This window comes from Pseudophryne corroboree, chromosome 6 (assembly GCF_028390025.1).
Source record: "Pseudophryne corroboree isolate aPseCor3 chromosome 6, aPseCor3.hap2, whole genome shotgun sequence".
NCBI lineage: Eukaryota > Metazoa > Chordata > Amphibia > Anura > Myobatrachidae > Pseudophryne > Pseudophryne corroboree.
Genome location: NC_086449.1, coordinates 771,344,875 through 771,364,634, shown reverse-complemented (window position 1 = coordinate 771,364,634; position 19,760 = coordinate 771,344,875). Strand labels below are relative to the sequence as shown.

The window sequence follows — 19,760 nt, the reverse complement described above, 5'->3', positions numbered from 1 at the left end:
TCAGCATCCCGGATGTCGGGATACCCGCGGTCATGTGACCGACACCAGAATCCCGACACCACTCAAGCGACTGGCGACGGATCACTGACAGCCGACATTGCAAAGGGGAGTATTGGGGTTCAAGCTTAGGGTTAGGGCCTTTGGGGAGCGTTAGGCGGCACTAGAGTGAGCTGGGAGGGCTAGCCATAGCCGACACCCCCCTAAGGGTTAGGGCAATGGATGGGGGGGGGGAGGGGGTTAGAAACATTTACCCCCTCCAATGTCTGCATCTTCAATGTTGAGATTCCGCTTTCGGTCATGTGAACCGGCATCCAAACCACTGGCAAATTGTATGTATTACCTTACCAACTTTATCTTTGAGATGGGCAATAAAAGCAACATTTATAATACCATATTTTGTTTGTAATTACCCACTTTAGATCACCGCATAAAGGTTTACTTTAAATACTTGTACTGGTGAGCAATCCATGACAAATTGTTCTTTATTGTTTATTTCCTCCACTTCTCTCATTAATTTGTACCTGTCGCCTACACATAAGTGTTTGGAAGGAATTTGGGCAAATAAACTGGCAGAATCCAAGGCTCTGCTGGTATGTTGCTATGTTGGCATAAGCCTTTTTTTTTTTTTTTTTTTTTTTCACACTGTTAATTGCTACATACAATAGTTTTTACAATTTTTTTGTCGTCCTCCACATAATTTTTTTTTCCTTTAAGATGGCAATATAGATAGATAATTAGTGCAATTATCGCAAGTCCATAACACCAGAAAAGGCCAATTCTTGTTTTATGTGTTTCTCTGCTGCCAGTTTCGATGCCAAGAAAGGATTTTGGTGCCAACTTCAGGATGGTGGGAAGACTAAATGCCTGGGGAAGAGCAAAGGGAGAAAATACCCGGACATGGATTTGGATGTAAGTTTAAAACACAAAGATATATTATGGTGCATTTTTCTATATAAAGACATAGGAAATGTACAGTACTGCATATGCTAAAAGTCAGAGGGGAAGCCGTATCAGAGCTTCGAAAGTGCCAGACGCAAAGATTTTTTATATTTATATTATCTATATATGTATATTGTTAGCCAGGAGTCTTTTTAAAAAATTATAATCAACGTGTTTTTTCTTATTGTATGTTTTGGGACAAGCAACGAGAGGAGACACCATTTTTCTTTTGCCCCCCCCCCCCCCTCTCTCGTTCCTAAATTCTTGTAATATCTCAAACTTGTTATTGGAACAAATCTCTTGCAAAAATATGGAAAACTAAAATGTCTATACAATGATTGCACAGGACTGTGCGTTACTCGTAATCTACTAAGTTAAATGACTATTTCTCTATCGTCCTAGTGGATGCTGGGGTTCCTGAAAGGACCATGGGGAATAGCGGCTCCGCAGGAGACAGGGCACAAAAAGTAAAGCTTTTCCAGATCAGGTGGTGTGCACTGGCTCCTCCCCCTATGACCCTCCTCCAGACTCCAGTTAGATTTTTGTGCCCGGCCGAGAAGGGTGCAATCTAGGTGGCTCTCCTAAAGAGCTGCTTAGAAAAAGTTTAGCTTAGGTTTTTTATTTTACAGTGAGTCCTGCTGGCAACAGGATCACTGCAACGAGGGACTGAGGGGAGAAGAAGTGAACTCACCTGCGTGCAGGATGGATTGGCTTCTTGGCTACTGGACATCAGCTCCAGAGGGACGATCACAGGTACAGCCTGGATGGTCACCGGAGCCGCGCCGCCGGCCCCCTTGCAGATGCTGAAGTCAGAAGAGGTCCAGAATCGGCGGCTGAAGACTCCTGCAGTCTTCTAAAGGTAGCGCACAGCACTGCAGCTGTGCGCCATTTTCCTCTCAGCACACTTCACACGCAGTCACTGAGGGTGCAGGGCGCTGGGGGGGGGGCGCCCTGGGAGGCAAATGTAACCTATATAAAGGCTAAAAATACCTCACATATAGCCCCCAGAGGCTATATGGAGATATTTAACCCCTGCCTGGATTCACTAAATAGCGGGAGACGAGCCCGCCGGAAAAGGGGCGGGGCCTATCTCCTCAGCACACGGCGCCATTTCCTCTCACAGCTCCGCTGGTCAGGACGGCTCCCAGGTCTCTCCCCTGCACTGCACTACAGAAACAGGGTAAAACAGAGAGGGGGGGCAAATTTATGGCGATATTTTGATATATATAAAGCAGCTATAAGGGAGCACTTATTATAAGGCTATCCCTGTTATATATAGCGCTTTTGGTGTGTGCTGGCAAACTCTCCCTCTGTCTCCCCAAAGGGCTAGTGGGTCCTGTCTTCGTTAGGAGCATTCCCTGTGTGTCTGCTGTGTGTCGGTACGTGTGTGTCGACATATATGAGGACGATATTGGTGTGGAGGCGGAGCAATTGCCAAATATGAGGATGTCACCCCCTAGGGAGTCGACACCAGAATGGATGCCTTTATTTATGGAACTACGGGATAGTGTCAACACGCTAAAGCAGTCGTTTGACGACATGAGACGGCCGGACAATCAATTAGTGCCTGTCCAGGCGACTCAAACACCGTCAGGGGCTGTGAAACGCCCTTTGCCTCAGTCGGTCGACACAGACCCAGACACAGGCACTGACTCCAGTGGTGACGGTGACGAATCAACCGTATTTTCCAGTAGGGCCACACATTATATGATTTTGGCAATGAAGGAGGCGTTACATTTAGCTGATACTACAGGTACCACTAAACAGGGTATTATGTGGGGTGTGAAAAAACTACCTATAGTTTTTCCTGAATCAGAAGAATTAAATGACGTGTGTAATGAAGCGTGGGTTGCCCCTGATAAAAAGCTGATAATTTCAAAGAAATTATTGGCATTATACCCTTTCCCGACAGAGGTTAGGGAGCGCTGGGAAACACCTCCTAGGGTGGACAAGGCGCTAACACGCTTATCTAAACAAGTGGCGTTACCCTCTCCTGAGACGGCCGCACTTAAAGATCCATCAGATAGGAGGATGGAAAATATCCAAAAAAGTATATACACACATGCAGGTGTTATACTACGACCAGCTATAGCGACTGCCTGGATGTGCAGTGCTGGGGTAGTTTGGTCAGAGTCCCTGATTGAAAATATTGATACCCTGGACAGGGACAATATTTTACTGTCGTTAGAACAAATAAAGGATGCATTTCTTTATATGCGTGATGCACAGAGGGATATCTGCACACTGGCATCACGGGTAAGTGCTATGTCCATTTCGGCCAGAAGAGCTTTATGGACGCGACAGTGGACAGGCGATGCGGATTCAAAACGACATATGGAAGTTTTGCCGTATAAAGGGGAGGAGTTATTTGGAGTCGGTCTATCAGATTTGGTGGCCACGGCTACAGCCGGGAAATCCACCTTTCTACCTCAAGTCACTCCCCAACAGAAAAAGGCACCGACTTTTCAACCGCAGCCCTTTCGTTCCTTTAAAAATAAGAGAGCAAAGGGCTATTCATATCTGCCACGAGGCAGAGGTCGAGGGAAGAGACAGCAACAGGCAGCTCCTTCCCAGGAACAGAAGCCTTCCCCGGCTTCTACAAAAGCCTCAGCATGACGCTGGGGCTTCTCAAGCGGACTCGGGGACGGTGGGTGGTCGTCTCAAAAATTACAGCGCGCAGTGGGCTCACTCGCAGGTAGATCCCTGGATCCTGCAGATAATATCTCAGGGGTACAGGTTGGAATTAGAGACAGATCCACCTCGCCGTTTCCTGAAGTCTGCTTTACCAACGTCCCCCTCCGAAAGGGAGACGGTTTTGGAAGCCATTCACAAGCTGTACTCTCAGCAGGTGATAGTCAAGGTACCTCTTCTACAACAAGGGAAGGGGTATTATTCCACTCTTTTTGTGGTACCGAAGCCGGATGGCTCGGTAAGGCCTATTCTAAATCTGAAGTCCTTGAACCTGTACATAAAGAAGTTCAAGTTCAAGATGGAGTCACTCAGAGCAGTGATAGCGAACCTGGAAGAGGGGGACTTTATGGTATCCTTGGACATCAAGGATGCGTATCTCCACGTTCCAATTTACCCCTCACACCAGGGGTACCTCAGGTTCGTTGTACAAAACTGTCACTATCAGTTTCAGACGCTGCCGTTCGGATTGTCCACGGCACCTCGGGTCTTTACAAAGGTAATGGCCGAGATGATGATTCTTCTTCGAAGAAAAGGCATATTAATTATCCCATACTTGGACGATCTCCTAATAAGGGCAAGGTCCAGAGAACAGCTAGAGATGGGATTAGCACTGTCGCAAGAAGTGCTAAAACAGCACGGGTGGATTCTGAATATTCCAAAATCCCAGTTAATGCCGACAACTCGTCTGCTGTTCCTAGGGATGATTCTGGACACGGTTCAGAAAAAGGTTTTTCTCCCGGAGGAAAAAGCCAAGGAGTTATCCGAGCTTGTCAGGAACCTCCTAAAACCAGGAAAGGTGTCTGTACATCAATGCACAAGAGTCCTGGGAAAAATGGTGGCTTCTTACGAAGCAATTCCATTCGGCAGTTTCCACGCAAGAATTTTCCAAAGGGATCTGTTGGACAAATGGTCAGGGTCGCATCTTCAGATGCACCTGCGGATAACCCTGTCTCCAAGGACAAGGGTGTCTCTTCTGTGGTGGTTGCAGAGTGCTCATCTATTGGAGGGCCGCAGATTCGGCATACAGGATTGGATCCTGGTGACCACGGACGCCAGCCTGAGAGGCTGGGGAGCAGTCACACAAGGAAGAAACTTCCAGGGAGTATGGACGAGCCTGGAAACGTCTCTTCACATAAACATTCTGGAACTAAGAGCAATATACAATGCTCTAAGCCAGGCAGAACCTCTGCTTCAGGGAAAACCGGTGTTGATCCAGTCGGACAACATCACGGCAGTCGCCCATGTGAACAGACAGGGCGGCACAAGAAGCAGGAGTGCAATGGCAGAAGCTGCAAGGATTCTTCGCTGGGCAGAGAATCATGTGATAGCACTGTCAGCAGTATTCATCCCGGGAGTGGACAACTGGGAAGCAGACTTCCTCAGCAGACACGATCTTCACCCGGGAGAGTGGGGACTTCATCCAGAAGTCTTCCACTTGCTGGTAACCCGTTGGGAAAGACCAATGGTGGACATGATGGCGTCTCGCCTCAACAAAAAACTGGACAGGTATTGCGCCAGGTCAAGAGATCCGCAGGCAATAGCTGTGGACGCGCTGGTAACGCCTTGGGTGTACCAGTCGGTGTATGTGTTTCCTCCTCTGCCTCTCATACCAAAAGTATTGAGAATTATACGGCAAAGAGGCGTAAGGACGATACTAGTGGTTCCGGATTGGCCAAGAAGGACTTGGTACCCGGAACTTCAAGAGATGATCACGGAAGATCCGTGGCCTCTACCTCTAAGGAGGGACTTGCTTCAGCAGGGTCCCTGTCTGTTTCAAGACTTACCGCGGCTGCGTTTGACGGCATGGCGGTTGAACGCCGGATCCTAAAGGAAAAAGGCATGCCGGAAGAAGTCATTCCTACTTTGATTAAAGCAAGGAAGGAAGTAACCGTGCAACATTATCACCGAATTTGGCGAAAATATGTTGCGTGGTGCGAAGATCGGAGTGCTCCGACGGAGGAATTTCAACTGGGTCGATTCCTACATTTCCTGCAATCAGGATTGTCTATGGGTCTCAAATTGGGATCTATTAAGGTTCAAATTTCGGCCCTGTCGATTTTCTTTCAAAAAGAATTGGCTTCAGTCCCTGAAGTCCAGACCTTTGTTAAGGGAGTGCTACATATACAGCCTCCTGTGGTGCCTCCAGTGGCACCGTGGGATCTCAATGTGGTTTTGGACTTTCTAAAATCTCATTGGTTTGAACCACTAAAGAAGGTGGATTTGAAATATCTCACATGGAAAGTGACCATGCTTCTAGCCCTGGCTTCGGCCAGGAGAGTGTCAGAACTGGCAGCTTTATCTTACAAAAGCCCATATCTGATTTTCCATTCGGACAGGGCAGAACTGCGGACTCGTCCGCATTTTCTCCCTAAGGTGGTGTCAGCATTTCATCTGAACCAGCCTATTGTAGTGCCTGCGCGGCTACAAGTGACTTGGAGGACTCCAAGTTACTGGACGTTGTCAGAGCATTAAAAATATATATTGCAAGGACAGCTGGAGTCAGAAAATCTGACTCGTTGTTTATATTGTATGCACCCAACAAGATGGGTGCTCCTGCGTCTAAGCAGACGATTGCTCGTTGGATCTGTAGCACAATCCAACTTGCACATTCTGTGGCAGGCCTGCCACAGCCTAAATCTGTAAAGGCCCACTCCACAAGGAAGGTGGGCTCATCTTGGGCGGCTGCCCGAGGGGTCTCGGCATTACAACTTTGCCGAGCAGCTACGTGGTCAGGGGAGAACACGTTTGTAAAATTTTACAAATTTGATACTCTGGCTAAGGAGGACCTGGAGTTCTCTCATTCGGTGCTGCAGAGTCATCCGCACTCTCCCGCCCGTTTGGGAGCTTTGGTATAATCCCCATGGTCCTTTCAGGAACCCCAGCATCCACTAGGACGATAGAGAAAATAAGATTTTACTTACCGATAAATCTATTTCTCGGAGTCCGTAGTGGATGCTGGGCGCCCATCCCAAGTGCGGATTATCTGCAATAATTGTACATAGTTATTGTTAACTAATTCGGGTTATTGTTGAAGGAAGCCATCTTTCAGAGGCTCCGCTGTTATCATACTGTTAACTGGGTTTAGATCACAAGTTGTACGGTGTGATTGGTGTGGCTGGTATGAGTCTTACCCGGGATTCAAAATCCTCCCTTATTGTGTACGCTCGTCCGGGCACAGTACCTAACTGGAGTCTGGAGGAGGGTCATAGGGGGAGGAGCCAGTGCACACCACCTGATCTGGAAAAGCTTTACTTTTTGTGCCCTGTCTCCTGCGGAGCCGCTATTCCCCATGGTCCTTTCAGGAACCCCAGCATCCACTACGGACTCCGAGAAATAGATTTATCGGTAAGTAAAATCTTATTTTCTCTAGCATCCATAAGGGATATGGGGGGAAACTAGTACGATGGGGTATAGACGGGGTCCAAAGCACTGGGTGTGCTGGCTCCTCATCTCTATGCCCCCTCCCACAGGCAGTTTAGAAAAAAGGGCCCTCAGGAGAGGATGCACATCTCTGCAGCTGCAGAGTCTTTTCTTCAATTTAATTTCAGTCTTTTATTTTTTTCGGTATGCTGTCTGGGCAACAGCATAACTGTGCCGTAGGAGTTAGGGGGGTCACTGGCCTTGCGAGGTGCAGAGCCGCTTCCCCACTGCAGGACCACGGTCCTGAGGGGCGTTTTGTCCTTGACAAAGAATCCAAATAGGAATCGAAACGCGTTGGTTATCGTGGGAGCAGATACAGAAGAAGGAGACAGTCCCACCGCCGCCAGTGTCTGATGTCACCGGAAGCGGACGCCCGCACTTCCGGTCTAAATCTTTCAGCGCCGAGAGCGGTAACTGGACCGCGTCAGGAGATAGGGTAAGCTAGGGACAGTTTTTGCCCAAAAGAACTTTACTTACCCAATGTCTGGAAGCTTCAAACAAACACCTGAAAAAGGGGCTGTAAACACCAATTATTTTTACAACTATTGTTTTTATAACTTCTGTATTGCATTTCCACTTTTACTTCTACTTTTAGCTCTACTCAATTGTCTATTTTAAAAAAAAATTAATTTTAGATTTATTCTTATTTTTATATTTATTTTTATCTTTTATTTTTATTTAATTTATCATTATTTTTGTTTTTGTTTTCTTTACATATTTTCATTTACACCTACTGCACATAGCGCTTGGTTATACTCACAAGCTGTGCAGTGTCTGTCGCACTAGATTCTCTCCCTTATATAATGACTCTGTTTCCTGTGAGCAATGTAGTCAATCTTCACAAATTAGTGAAGGGGCTGGGGGACAGGGTACAGAGCCCCACTGGTTAGGGTCTCTTAAAACTATGATGTCAGATATGTCATCCCAGGTCACTGCTAATGTGCAGAAAACTCAGCTACTGCAACAAGCTGTTGCGGATTTAGCTGCTAGGGTTGATGCACCGCCCCCCTTCTCTCATGCAGGTCCCCAGAAGTGTGGTTTACCTGCTCTGCTTTCTGATACAGATGATGTCCGGGATGATGGGGATGACCCGGATCCCGTTTTAGTGGGGACCCCGATTCTACTCAGGGTATTGAACCCCTCATTTTGGCTATAAGGGATGTATTGCAACTCCCTCTAGAGGACGCTTCTTCACAGCAGTCTTTTTTCTTTGTACAAAAGAAGCCCAATGTCACTTTCCCTGATTCTCCAGAGTTAGATGACTTATTTAAACAGGCCTGGAAGAATCCAGACAAAAAAATTCCAAGTGTCCAAAATGTTTTTGCGCACTTTCCCATTTGCTCCTCAAGGTAGAAAATTTTGGGAGAAACCCCCTGGGGTGGATGTCTCAGTCTCTCGCCTGTCTAAGAAGGCAGTGCTGCCTGCCCCGGACTCCTTTACTATGAAGGATCCTGGTGATAGAACGATAGAGACTACCTTAAAATCCATATACACTGCAGCCGGCGTTTCCCAAAGACCGGTCATTGCGGGTTGCTGGATGACCCATGCCATTCATTCTTGGGCCTTGCAAATTCAGGGGGGCCATATCGGGGGATATGCCCTTAGTTACCATGTTCCCCTCCTGAAACACATTCAGGACACTACTCGTATCCTCTGTAATTCCCTCAAGGAGATGGGGAACATCAATGCTCGGACGTCGGCCATGGCGGCGCGCAGGGCCTTGTTGCATCATTGGATTGCGGACGCAGAATCCAAACGTAATGTGGAATCCCTCCCCTTCTCTGGGGAATGGCTTTTTGGGGTTGAGCTAGATGCCTTGATTTCCAAGGTTACTGCCGGGAAATCCACGTTTCTCCCCTCTGGGGCCCCGCCGGCGAGACGTTCCTATCCGGGACCGTCTGTCCAGTCCTTTCGGTCTCGCACATTTCGATCAAAGGCCAGAGGTGCCTCCAAAGCGGCTAGAGATACCATAAGTCCAGGAAACCAGCAAGTACCAGTCCTCATGAACCATCCACAGGTTTTGCTTCCACTAAAGCTTTGGAGGATATGCAAGTTACGTTACAACAGGCTATCCAAAAATGGCTATCCAAAAATTGGTCTGATCCCACGTCATTGTTCCAGTACCGCTACCACAGTGCGGAAAGGGGTTTTACTCAAATCTGTTTGTGGTGCCAAAGCCAGACGGTTCGGTCAGACCCACTCTGAATCTGAAAGCATTAAATCCTTATTTAAAGGTGTTCAAGATGGAATCCCTGCGTGCAGTAATTGCGGGCCTGGAAGACCAGGAATTTATGGTCTCCTTGGATATCAAGGACGCCTATCTCCACATTCCGATTTGGTCTCCTCATCAGGTGTAACTGCGGTAAATGTGGTGCCTTATCTAGACGATCTCCTGATAAAGGCAAAATCCAGGGAACTTTTGTTGCTCCATATAGACCGCACCATCTGTCTTCTGTCCGACCATGGGTGGATCCTCAACTTACAGAAGTCCCACCTGGAGCCAACTCAGAGGCTCCTGTTCCTGGGGATGTTGCTGGATACTGTGGCACAGAAGGTGTTTCTACCAGAGGACAAGGCAAGAACACTTCAGAAGATGGTCCACATGGTGCTCCGACCTCCTCAAATTTCCATTCATCTCTGCATCAGATTGTTGGGAAAAATGGTCGCCTCATACGAGACGATCCAATATGGCAGGTTCCATGCCAGAACATTTCAATTGGATCTCCTGAGCAAGTGGTTGGGATCACATCTCCAGATGCACCGGATAATTCGTCTGTCACCTCAGGCCAGGATTTCCCTCCTGTGGTGGCTTCAGTCCTCCAATCTCCTGGAGGGCAGGAGTTTCAGAATTCAGAATTGAACCCTCTTCACGATAGATGCGAGGATGGGGAGCTGTCACCCAAGGAGCGCAGTTCCAGGGCAGGTGGTCATCCCACGAAAGCCTCCTTCCAAACAACATTCTGGAACTTCGGGCGATCTACAATGCTCTGCTTCAAGCGTCTCCTCTGCTCAAGGTTCACGTGATCCAGGTACAGTGGGACAACGCCACAGCGGTCACGTATATCAATAGACAAGGAGGGACAAAAAGCAAAGCCTGCATGCAAGAGGTGTCAAAGATACTCCTCTGGGCGGAAAGAAATGCAAGAGCCATGTCAGCAATCTTCATTCCGGGTGTGGACAACTGGGAGGCGGACTTCCTGAGTCGTCACGATCTCCACCCGGGGGAGTGGGGTCTCCACCATCTGGTGTTCTAGCAGATCATCGACCGGTGGGGTTGCCCACAAACAGACATGATGGCTTCTCGTCTCAACAAGAAACTTCCCTGGTATTGCTCACGGATTAGGGACCCTCAGGCGAGGGCAGTGGACACTCTGGCGTCGCCTTGGCCATACCGGCTGGTTTACCGGTTTCCTCCAATCCCATGGCTCCCAAGGGTGCTGAAGCGGATCAGGAATCAGGGTGTCCTGGCAATTCTGATTACCCCCAGATTGGCCTCAGAGGGCGTGGTACGCCGATCTTCTGGACATGTCCGTCAAAGACCCTTGGCCTCTACCACTAAGAAGCGATCTTCAACAAGGACAGTTCGTCTACCCGGACTTAAAGCGACTTTGTTGACGGCATGGAGGTTGAGCGGAACATCCTAGTTTACAAGGGCCTTTCCAAGAAGGTTATTGTAACCATGGTTCAGGCCAGGAAACCTGTGACGTCAAAACACTGTCATCATATCGGGAGGAGATATGTCTCTTGGTGCACACGTATCTGCCTGCAGAGTTTCGCATGGGATGTTTCTTGCAGGCTGGTGTGGATAAGGGCTTACGGCTGGGTTCCATTAAGGTCCAGATTTCAGCTCTCTCAATTTTCTTTCAGAAGAAATTGGCAGTGTTGCCGGAAGTTCAGACCTTCTTGCAAGGGGTACTCCACATACAGCCTCCCTTTGTGCCGCCTACGGCGCCGTGGGATTTGGATGTAGTGTTGAAATTTCTATAGTCCTCCTGGTTTGAACCTCTGATGATGGTAGAAGACAAGTACCTCACGTGGAAGACTGTGATGTTACTGGCCCTGGCTTCTGCTCGACGTGTCTCGGAATTGGGGACCTTATCGTGTAAAAGTCCGTACTTGGTCTTTTATGAGGACAGAGCGGAGCTCCAGAGTAGACAGCAGTTCCTGCCGAAGGTTGTCTCCGCGTTTCACCTGAATCAACCTATTGTAATTCCGTCCAGTTCTGACACTTCTGCTCCTCCGGAGGCATTGGATGCTGTGTGTGCCTTGAAGATTTATGTCAAGCGCACGGCTCGGGTCAGAAAGACGGATTCCTTGTTCGTGCTCGATGATGCGCAGAAAAAGGGTTGCCCTGCTTCAAAGCAGTCCACTGCTCGTTGGATTCGGCTTACTCTCCAACAGGCCTGTGTGTCGGCAGCCTTACCTGTTCCTAAGTCTCTGAAGGCCCACTCTGCAAGATCAGTGGGCTCTTCCTGGGCGGCTGTCCGTGGAGTCTCGGCCTTGCAACTATGCTGAGCTGCTACCTGGTTGGGGAAGAACGCCTTTGTGAAGTTCTACAAGTTTGATACCCTGGCCAAAGAGGATACCCAGTTTGGGCAGGCAGTGCTGCAGCAGTCTCCGCATGTTCCCGCCCATTCTGGAAGCTTTGGGATGTTTCCATCGTACTAGTTTCCACCTATATCCCTTATGGATGCTAGAGAAAATAGGATTTTAATACCTACTGGTAAATCCTTTTCTCGTAGTCCATAAGGGATATTGGGCACCCGCCTCAGTGCGTGGACTTTTCCGCTTGTTCTCTAGTTACCTGTTCAGCTGTTGCTGTTGTTATTACCAGGCGATGCTGGTTGTTATATGTTTGTGGTGTGCTGGTGTATAAATCTCACCACTTTTTATTATCATATTACTTCTCTCATATATGTCCTTTCTCCTTCGGGCACTTTTTTTTTAACCTATAACTGCCTATGGGAGGGGGCATAGAGGGGAGGAGCCATCGCACCCGGTAAAGAAAATTTAAAGTGCACTTGCTCCTTTGGACCCTGTCTATACCCCATCATACTAGTTTCCCCCAATATCACTTATGGACTACGAGAAAAGGATTTACCGGTAGGTATTAAAATCCTATTATTTAATGGATGAGACTCCAAACCAGGGGGGAGGTGGTTCTGGCTAAGAGGGACCTTGGGCCTACTTCAGACTTGATCAGCCACCCTGACATTCGGGGGGGGACGCCCAGCACAGGGCCAGTCTGCCCCGCATGTCAGGCCCGCGCCGGCGATGCTTTTGTACCTGAAGAGTAGCTCCCTACCAGTGCAGCTCCTGCGCGCTGGCAGGGAGATACCCGTCGCTGTCTGGGTCAAAGCGGCTGCGTGTGACGTCACGCACCCACCGCGGCCCACCCCCTGCGCAGCCCAGGTACGCATGCGTTGCCCGGACCACGTCCCTAAAATGGCAGCCCAAAGCTGCCAGCCCGACCCCTCCCGCCCAGCGCACGCCTCTGCCTGTCAATCAGGCAGAGGCGATCGCTGGGCTGAGATCACTATCGGCTGTCTGGCATGCGCTTGTGCACTGCGGCGCTGGCGCAGTTCAGACCTGATCGGCTGCTGTGTGAAACGCACAGTAGCGATAAGGTCGGAATTAGGCCCATCGTCCCCCTGCGCGGCCACCAGCGCCTTCTGGGTCAGTAAAACAGTTTTGACATATTTTCACGGGGTGTGGCTATGCGTTCCAATATTTGACCACTCCCACTCAGTACCCAAGCCCGTAACCTCTGTCAGAATCCCTGATCACAAAGGTGGAAAATATCTATTTAGCATACAGTAGGTATGTTTCAATCATGCACTCTACATCTTTGTCAACACATCTAGAGCCCCCCCCCCCGTGGTATTTCCTTTATTGTAAGTAACAAATATTTTACACTATCTGATGTTATACGTTCCTGGAATTGACACAAGTACAATAATTAATGTTTTAGAGATGTAGAAGTACAAAATACTGACCATACAGTATATAGGTTTTGGGTATACTTGCTCCATTAGCATTTACTACGTATTTTCCATATAGACTTCTGATTTGGTCAAATGCAGTTTGACATTTTATTTCTCTAACGTCCTAGTGGATGCTGGGAACTCCGTAAGGACCATGGGGAATAGCGGGCTCCGAAGGAGGCTGGGCACTCTAGAAAGATTTAGGACTACCTGGTGTGCACTGGCTCCTCCCACTATGACCCTCCTCCAAGCCTCAATTAGATTTCGTGCCCGGCCGAGGTTGGATGCACACTAGGGGCTCTCCTGAGCCCTTAGAAAGAAAGTATAATTTTAGGTTTTTTATTTTCAGTGAGACCTGCTGGCAACAGGCTCACTGCAGCGAGGGACTAAGGGGAGAAGAAGCGAACTCGCCTGCTTGCAGCCGGATTGGGCTTCTTAGGCTACTGGACACCATTAGCTCCAGAGGGATCGACCGCAGGCCCAGTCCTTGGTGTTCGGTCCCGGAGCCGCGCCGCCGTCCCCCTTACAGAGCCAGAAGCAAGAAGAGGTCCGGAAAATCGGCGGCAGAAGACATCAAGGTAGCGCACAGCACTGCAGCTGTGCGCCATTGCTCCTCATGCACACTTCACACTCCGGTCACTGAGGGTGCAGGGCGCTTGGGGGGGGATGGGCGCCCTGAGCTGCAATAAAAACACCTTGGCTGGCAAAAATACCACAATATATAGCCCTAGAGGCTATATATGTGGTAAATTCCCCTGCCAGAATCCAGAAAAAAGTGGGAGAATAGGCCGCGGAAAAGGGGCGGAGCTATCTCCCTCAGACACACTGGCGCCATTTCTCCTTCACAGATCCGCTGGAAGGAAGCTCCCTGGCTCTCCCCTGCAGTCTACACTTCAGAACAGGGTAAAAACAGAGAGGGGGGGCACTAAATTTGGGCGCAATACATATATAAAAAGCAGCTATAGGGGACATAACTTAGTTAGTGCCTGCATTATATAGCGCTCTGGTGTGTGCTGGCATACTCTCACTCTGTCCCCCCAAAGGGCTTTTGTGGGTCCTGTCCTCATTCGGAGCATTCCTTGTGTGTGTGCGGTGTGTCGGTACGGCTGTGTCGACATGTTTGATGAGGATAATGATGTGGAGGCGGAGCAGATGCCTTTAGAAGGGATGTCACCCCCTGCGGGGCAGACACCTGAGTGGATGGGCTTATGGAAAGTAATGAGTGCACGTATAGACTCCTTATATAAGAAAATCGACGACATGCCAAATGTGGGACAGCCGACTTCTCAGCTCGTGCCTGCCCAGGCGTCGCATGGGTCGTCCGGGGCTCTAAAACGCCCGCTACCTCAAGCAGACCCAGATGTCGACACGGATACTGACACCAGTGTCGACGACAATGAGTCAAACCTGATGCCCACTAAGGCCATTCACTGTATGATTGAGGCAATGAAAGAGGTGTTAAACATTTCTGATATAACTACTGGTACCACTAAAAAGGGTATTATGTTTGGAGAGAAAAAACTACCCGTAGTTTTTCCCCCATCAGATGAATTAAATGAAGTGTGTGAAGAAGCGTGGGCTTTCCCTGATAAAAAATTGGTAATTCCTAAGAAGGTACTAATGGCGTTCCCTTTCCCGCCAGAGGATAGGTCACGTTGGGAAACACCCCCTAGAGTGGATAAAGCGCTCACACGTTTGTCTAAAAAGGTGGCACTACCGTCTCCGGATACGGCCGCCCTCAAGGAACCTGCTGATAGAAAGCAGGAGGCGATCCTGAAGTCTGTATATACACACACAGGCATTATACTTAGGCCAGCTATTGCGTCAGCTTGGATGTGCAGTGCTGCCGCTGCGTGGTCAGATAAACTGTCAGAAAATATTGACACATTAGACAGACACGATCCTGTTAACCATAGACCATATAAAAGACTCAGTCTTATATATGAGAGATGCACAAAGGGAAATCTGCCGATTGGCATCTAAAGTAAGTGCATTGTCCATTTCTGCTAGGAGAGGCTTATGGACTCGCCAGTGGACAGGAGATGCAGATTCAAAAAAACACATGGAAGTGTTACCATATAAGGGTGAGGAATTATTTGGGGATGGTCTCTCGGACCTAGTTTCCACAGCAACGTCTGGGAAGTCAGCATTTTTACCCCATGTCCCCTCACAGCCTAAGAAGGCGCCGTTTTATCAGGTTCAGTCCTTTCGGACCCAGAAAAACAGGCGTGGAAAAGGCGGGTCCTTTCTGTCCAGAGGCAGAGGTAGGGGAAAAAGACTGCAACAAACAGCAGGTTCCCAGGAGCAAAAGTCCTCCCCCGCTTCTTCTTCCAAGTCCGCCGCATGACGGTGGGGCTCCACAGGCGGAGCCAGGTACGTGGGGGGCCGCCTCAAGAATTTCAGCGATCAGTGGGCTCGCTCACAGGTGGATCCCTGGATCCTTCAAATAGTATCTCAGGGGTACAAACTGGAATTCGAGGCGTCTCCACCCCACCGGTTCCTAAAATCTGCCTTGCCGATTGCTCCCTCAGACAGGGAGGCGGTGCTAGCGGCAATTCACAAGCTGTATTCCCAGCAGGTGATAATCAAGGTACCCCTACTTCAACAAGGCCGGGGTTACTATTCCACACTATTTGTGGTACCGAAACCGGACGGTTCCGTGAGACCCATTTTAAATTTGAAATCCTTGAACACATACATAAAAAAATTCAAGTTCAAGATGGAATCGCTCAGGGCGGTTATTGCGAGCCTGGACGAGGGGGATTACATGGTATCCCTGGACATCAAGGATGCTTACTTGCATGTCCCCATTTACCATCCTCACCAGGAGTACCTCAGATTTGTGGTACAGGATTGCCATTACCAATTCCAGACGCTGTCGTTTGGACTGTCCACGACACCGAGGGTATTTACCAAGGTGATGGCGGAAATGATGATACTCCTTCGAAAAAAGGGAGTTTTAATTATCCCGTACCTGGACGATCTCCTAATAAAAGCGAGGTCCAAGGAGCAGTTGTTGGTGGGAGTAGCACTATCTCAGGAGGTGCTGCACCAGCACGGCTGGATTCTGAATATCCCAAAGTCACAGCTGGTTCCGACGACACGACTACTGTTCCTGGGTATGATTCTGGATACAGTCCAGAAAAAAGTGTTTCTCCCGGAGGAGAAAGCCAGGGAGTTGTCATCTCTAGTCAGAGACCTCCTGAAACCAAAACAGGTATCAGTGCATCGCTGCACGCGGGTCCTGGGAAAGATGGTGGCTTCTTACGAAGCAATTCCCTTCGGCAGGTTACATGCCAGAATCTTTCAGTGGGACCTGTTGGACCAGTGGTCCGGATCGCATCTTCAGATGCATCGCTTGATAACCCTGTCTCCAAGAACCAGGGTGTCGCTACTGTGGTGGCTGCAGAGTGCCCATCTTCTAGAGGGCCGCAGGTTCGGCATACAGGACTGGGTCCTGGTGACCACGGATGCCAGCCTTCGAGGCTGGGGGGCAGTCACACAGGGAAGAAACTTCCAAGGACTATGGTCGAGTCAGGTAACTTCCCTTCACATAAATATTCTGGAACTAAGGGCCATCTACAATGCCCTAAGTCAAGCAAAATCCCTGCTCCTACACCAGCCGGTGCTGATCCAGTCAGACAACATCACGGCAGTCGCCCATGTAAATCGACAGGGCGGCACAAGAAGCAGGATGGCGATGGCGGAAGCCACAAGAATTCTCCGATGGGCGGAGAATCATGTACTAGCACTGTCAGCAGTGTTCATTCCGGGAGTGGACAACTGGGAAGCAGACTTCCTCAGCAGACACGACCTCCACCCGGGAGAGTGGGGACTTCATCCAGAAGTCTTCCAGATGCTGGTAAACCGTTGGGAAAAACCACAGGTGGACATGATGGCGTCCCGCCTCAACAAAAAGTTAAAAAGATATTGCGCCAGGTCAAGGGACCCTCAGGCGATAGCTGTGGACGCTCTAGTGACACCGTGGGTGTACCAGTCGGTTTATGTGTTCCCCCCTCTGCCTCTCATACCAAAGGTATTGAGAATAATAAGAAAGCGAGGAGTAAACACCATTCTCGTGGTTCCGGATTGGCCAAGACGAGCGTGGTACCCGGAACTTCAAGAGATGCTCTCAGAGGACCCGTGGCCTCTACCGCTCAGACAGGACCTGCTACAACAGGGGCCCTGTCTGTTCCAAGACTTACCGCGGCTGCGTTTGACGGCATGGCGGTTGAACACCGGATCCTAAAGGAAAAGGGTATTCCGGAAGAAGTCATTCCTACGCTTATTAAGGCCAGGAAAGATGTTACGGCAAAGCATTATCACCGCATATGGCGGAAATATGTTGCATGGTGCGAGGCCAAAAAGGCCCCAACAGAGGAATTTCAACTAGGTCGATTTCTGCATTTCCTGCAAGCAGGAGTGAATATGGGCCTAAAACTAGGCTCCATTAAAATACAGATCTCGGCTCTGTCGATTTTCTTTCAAAAAGAACTAGCTTCAGTACCTGAAGTTCAGACATTTGTGAAAGGAGTGCTGCATATTCAGCCCCCATTTGTGCCTCATGTGGCACCTTGGGATCTCAACGTGATGTTGAGTTTCTTAAAATCACATTGGTTTGAGCCACTAAAAACCGTGGATCTGAAATATCTCACGTGGAAAGTGGTCATGTTATTGGCCTTGGCTTCAGCCAGGCGAGTGTCAGAATTGGCGGCTTTATCATGTAAAAGCCCTTATCTGATTTTCCATATGGATAGGGCAGAATTGAGGACTCGTCCCCAGTTTCTCCCTAAGGTGGTGTCAGCGTTTCACCTGAACCAGCCTATTGTGGTGCCTGCGGCTACTAAGGATTTGGAGGACTCCAAGTTGCTAGACGTTGTCAGGGCCCTGAAAATATGTTTCCAGGACGGCTGGAGTCAGAAAATCTGACTCGCTGTTTATCCTGTATGCACCCAACAAGCTGGGTGCTCCTGCTTCTAAGCAGTCTATTGCTCGCTGGATTTGTAGTACAATTCAGCTTGCACATTCTGTGGCAGGCATGCCACAGCCAAAATCTGTAAATGCCCATTCCACAAGGAAGGTGGGCTCATCTTGGGCGGCTGCCCGAGGCGTCTCGGCTTTACAACTTTGCCGAGCAGCTACTTGGTCAGGGGCAAACACATTTGCAAAATTCTACAAATTTGATACCCTGGCTGAGGAGGACCTGGAGTTCTCTCATTCGGTGCTACAGAGTCATCCGCACTCTCCCGCCCGTTTGGGAGCTTTGGTATAATCCCCATGGTCCTTACGGAGTTCCCAGCATCCACTAGTACGTTAGAGAAAATAAGAATTTACTCACCGGTAATTCTATTTCTCGTAGTCCGTAGTGGATGCTGGGCGCCCATCCCAAGTGCGGATTGTCTGCAATACTTGTAAATAGTTATTGTTAACTAAAGGGTTATTGTTGAGCCATCTGTTGAGAGGCTCAGTTGTTTTTCATACTGTCAAACTGGATATAGTATCACGAGTTGTACGGTGTGATTGGTGTGGCTGGTAAGAGTCTTACCCGGGATTCTAAATCCTTCCTTATTATGTCTGCTCGTCCGGGCACGGTGTCCTAACTGAGGCTTGGAGGAGGGTCATAGTGGGAGGAGCCAGTGCACACCAGGTAGTCCTAAATCTTTCTAGAGTGCCCAGCCTCCTTCAGAGCCCGCTATTCCCCATGGTCCTTACGGAGTTCCCAGCATCCACTACGGACTACGAGAAATAGAATTACCGGTGAGTAAATTCTTATTTTTTTTACCTTTTAAGTTATCGGGAGTTAGGGTCATTTTGATGTTAATAAGTCAGATGAACATTCTGGACTGATCCCAAGAACTATTAGTCTATTTTAGTATTTTATTGATATACTCAAATAATTGCATAGCGGTAATTTAAACTGTTCCTAGTGAATGGAGTGGCTGCGTTTTTATTTTATTTTTTTATTTTTAAGTTTCAGACACTAATTAAATGCTAAAAATAACTTTCTGGTATACTTCTCTTTATCTTCGCAGTCCCGATCTTTCTTGACAGACTATTATAGGGACCATAACGTCGAGCTCTCCAAGCTTCTGTACAAGATGGGCCAAACGCTACCCACCTGGCTTAGAGAGGAGCTGCAGAATACCAGGTAGCTGTTGGTCGCTGCTTTTGGGAAGAGGAGAAGGTCTTAAGAGGTTTCCAGTTTTGACCAAGTAGAGGTGGCATCGAGGAGCTACGGCCTACCCACTTGGCAAGTGATGTTCGGTCACTTCGATGGAAAGACTCCCCACGATAAATACATCTAAAGGCCCCTTTACTCCTGAAGGCATCTCACAGTCATTTATGTGCATCCAGAATGGCCTGTTTTAGAGGCCTGGTTTATTTTGCGTAGGATTCGCTGCAGGGTCTTGTGCATTTGTCTGACTGTTGTACTTGGACTAAACCACTTATAAAGTATTATGAAATAAGCCCCCGATGGTTTGGAATGAAATGGGCAATATGTGAATTTTGGAGATGTGTGAAAAAAAAAAAAAAGGTCCTCAACAACAAATTCATGCAAGTCTGGACAATGTGAGCTGGCGGGGGGGGGGGAAACCCTGGTCTGCAATAGACGGAAGTGCCACAAAGCTAAGAAATACCATGTATTTCAAGAATATTTCCTGGTCTTCCCAAAGAGAGACTGCAGCCATTTCCAAGATGGTACTTGGAGTTCTGAGGTTAAATACT

At 48.7% G+C, this 19,760-nt stretch overlaps 1 protein-coding gene across 4 annotated transcripts in view; it reads left to right on the top strand.

Moving 5' to 3' along the window:
• Positions 1–19,501, top strand: part of NDST1 (N-deacetylase and N-sulfotransferase 1) — a 150,352-nt gene extending 130,851 nt beyond the window's left edge. For 3 of the 4 annotated variants that reach the window (XM_063928653.1, XM_063928652.1, XM_063928654.1), the window contains exons 14-16: positions 540–590; positions 807–909; positions 19,067–19,501. In XM_063928653.1, coding sequence (XP_063784723.1) covers positions 540–590; positions 807–909; positions 19,067–19,186 — 274 coding nt within the window. In that variant the 3' untranslated portion in view covers positions 19,187–19,501. The remainder of the gene's footprint in view (positions 1–539; positions 591–806; positions 910–19,066) is intronic. The other variant, XM_063928655.1, reaches the window with a different exon arrangement.
• Positions 19,502–19,760: the final 259 nt, after the last annotated feature.